Below are 1,734 nucleotides of genomic sequence, written 5' to 3'. Positions count from 1 at the left end.
CTCCTCCCTGCACACAGTTCTTCACACAAGAACCCTAGGTGACAATTTCTCACAGTTTGTGTTACAATGTTGTTGAAACCTCGCTCTGATACCAATTGTTGGGAATTAAACACACAACACACACAAATAATCTAGAGAAAAGAGAAACGGAACACAAACGGGACATACAAGAATTTAACGTGGTTCGGTTTCCCTACTCCACGACTGTAACAGGAGGATTTTTATTTCACTTGTGCTGCAACTTGGAATTACAAATACAAGGATCATATTTATAGGAAAACCAAATGGTTAACCTAGGGTTTCAGTAATGGGTCGGGCCGGCTCACAAGCCTCCACAAAGCCCAACAAAAAGAACCATCTATTATTTCTTTTTCATATATTAGTTTATGATGATCTCAAAATTGAAAAGATAAATTAAACTATGTAATTTTTTTTTACAAAAAAAAAACAAACGAAAAGAATATATAAAATCGGTACAAACTCCTAGCTTGGAATCTCATAATGATTTTTTTTTGGTTTGGCAGAATGCGTTTCAAGTTGCTTTCTTTTTTTGGAGTTGGGTAAGGAGTTGGATTTCCATTTTTCCTTTTTTTCTTTTGGAATGAAATTTAAATATATTGTCTTGAATTATTTTTTTCCTTCAAATTTTCAGTGGAAATTTGGTTTCCCATCTTGCTTTCATAAGAATGCTGCAGACCTAGCCATAAGGCTAACCATGGGGTGAGTTTCACTTGCAACTAAAAAACACACTTTAGATAGCCAAAATATCACTTGTTTCAGATGAGAAATTTCAAAAGTCTTTCATTTTTTTAAAAAGTTTATGTCAAGTCAAACATTATGGAAGTTAGATGCATATATATTTTCAGGGTGATCATACAGGTCCATTGCAGCTATGTGACTCTCCCTCTTTATGCCTTAGTTACACAGGTAGGTACTCTGATCTACATTATAAAAATGTTTTATATATATATATATATACTGATATAGAGAAATTCTATAGATGGGTTCATCAATGAAGCCTATTATCTTTGGTGATAATGTGGCAACAGCTCTTAGAAGCTGGCACCATACAGCGAAAAAACGGGTGAAACATGGGCTATCAGGACATACAACCCCTGCAAACAGCAGACCAACCACACCATTGCGTGGTACCTCCCCTGTTCACTTATTACGCGGTTATCCACAATATAATGAGGACAGTGTTCAAGCATCTCCTCGGACATCCAATGTCGAAAATGAAGGGTGGGCTAATGAAAATCAGGAGGGAGAGATCCCGCAGCATGCCTCCACTGATCATAACAAGCAAATTGAGATTACAATGTCAGATTTTACTTTTGGAAACAAATAAATGTAAAAACGAATTTCCTCTTCATTGTTTTAAGTTCATTACTGTAGTTCAAATGGCAATGATTTTGTAAAATTTTATAGAGGTACTCATGCATGGTGCTGTTCATTTCAAGGTAAGAACCTTCTTATATCGATTTATAGCTACTTTACATCTCAGGTAACGTCTATTAAGTCATGGTGGTGAGATGATACTTTCGCATGACATACACATTGTTGTGCAAATCACTTAGAAATTACCTAATGATAATTAAATTAGAAGATTGTTTGATGCCTATAGTGCCTATCTCCTCAACTTTTAGTATTAGAGATTCACACTTTGCACCCACGTATATAGTGCTGGCAAATGGATGAGTTGGGTCAAATGTGGAGCGGTTTTAAAATGGGTGA

The 1,734-nt window shown here is 35.7% G+C and overlaps 1 protein-coding gene across 1 annotated transcript in view; it reads left to right on the top strand.

The window, feature by feature from the left end:
* Positions 1–1,503, top strand: part of LOC107018298 (MLO-like protein 12) — an 8,633-nt gene extending 7,130 nt beyond the window's left edge. The window contains exons 12-15 of the mRNA XM_015218750.2: positions 525–560; positions 653–720; positions 867–927; positions 1,001–1,503. Of these exons, the coding sequence (XP_015074236.1) occupies positions 525–560; positions 653–720; positions 867–927; positions 1,001–1,348 (513 nt within the window). The 3' untranslated portion in view covers positions 1,349–1,503. The remainder of the gene's footprint in view (positions 1–524; positions 561–652; positions 721–866; positions 928–1,000) is intronic.
* Positions 1,504–1,734: the final 231 nt, after the last annotated feature.

Source organism: Solanum pennellii, chromosome 4 (assembly GCF_001406875.1).
Source record: "Solanum pennellii chromosome 4, SPENNV200".
In the NCBI taxonomy this organism is placed as follows: domain Eukaryota; kingdom Viridiplantae; phylum Streptophyta; class Magnoliopsida; order Solanales; family Solanaceae; genus Solanum; species Solanum pennellii.
This window is presented reverse-complemented; position numbering and strand designations above follow the sequence as displayed.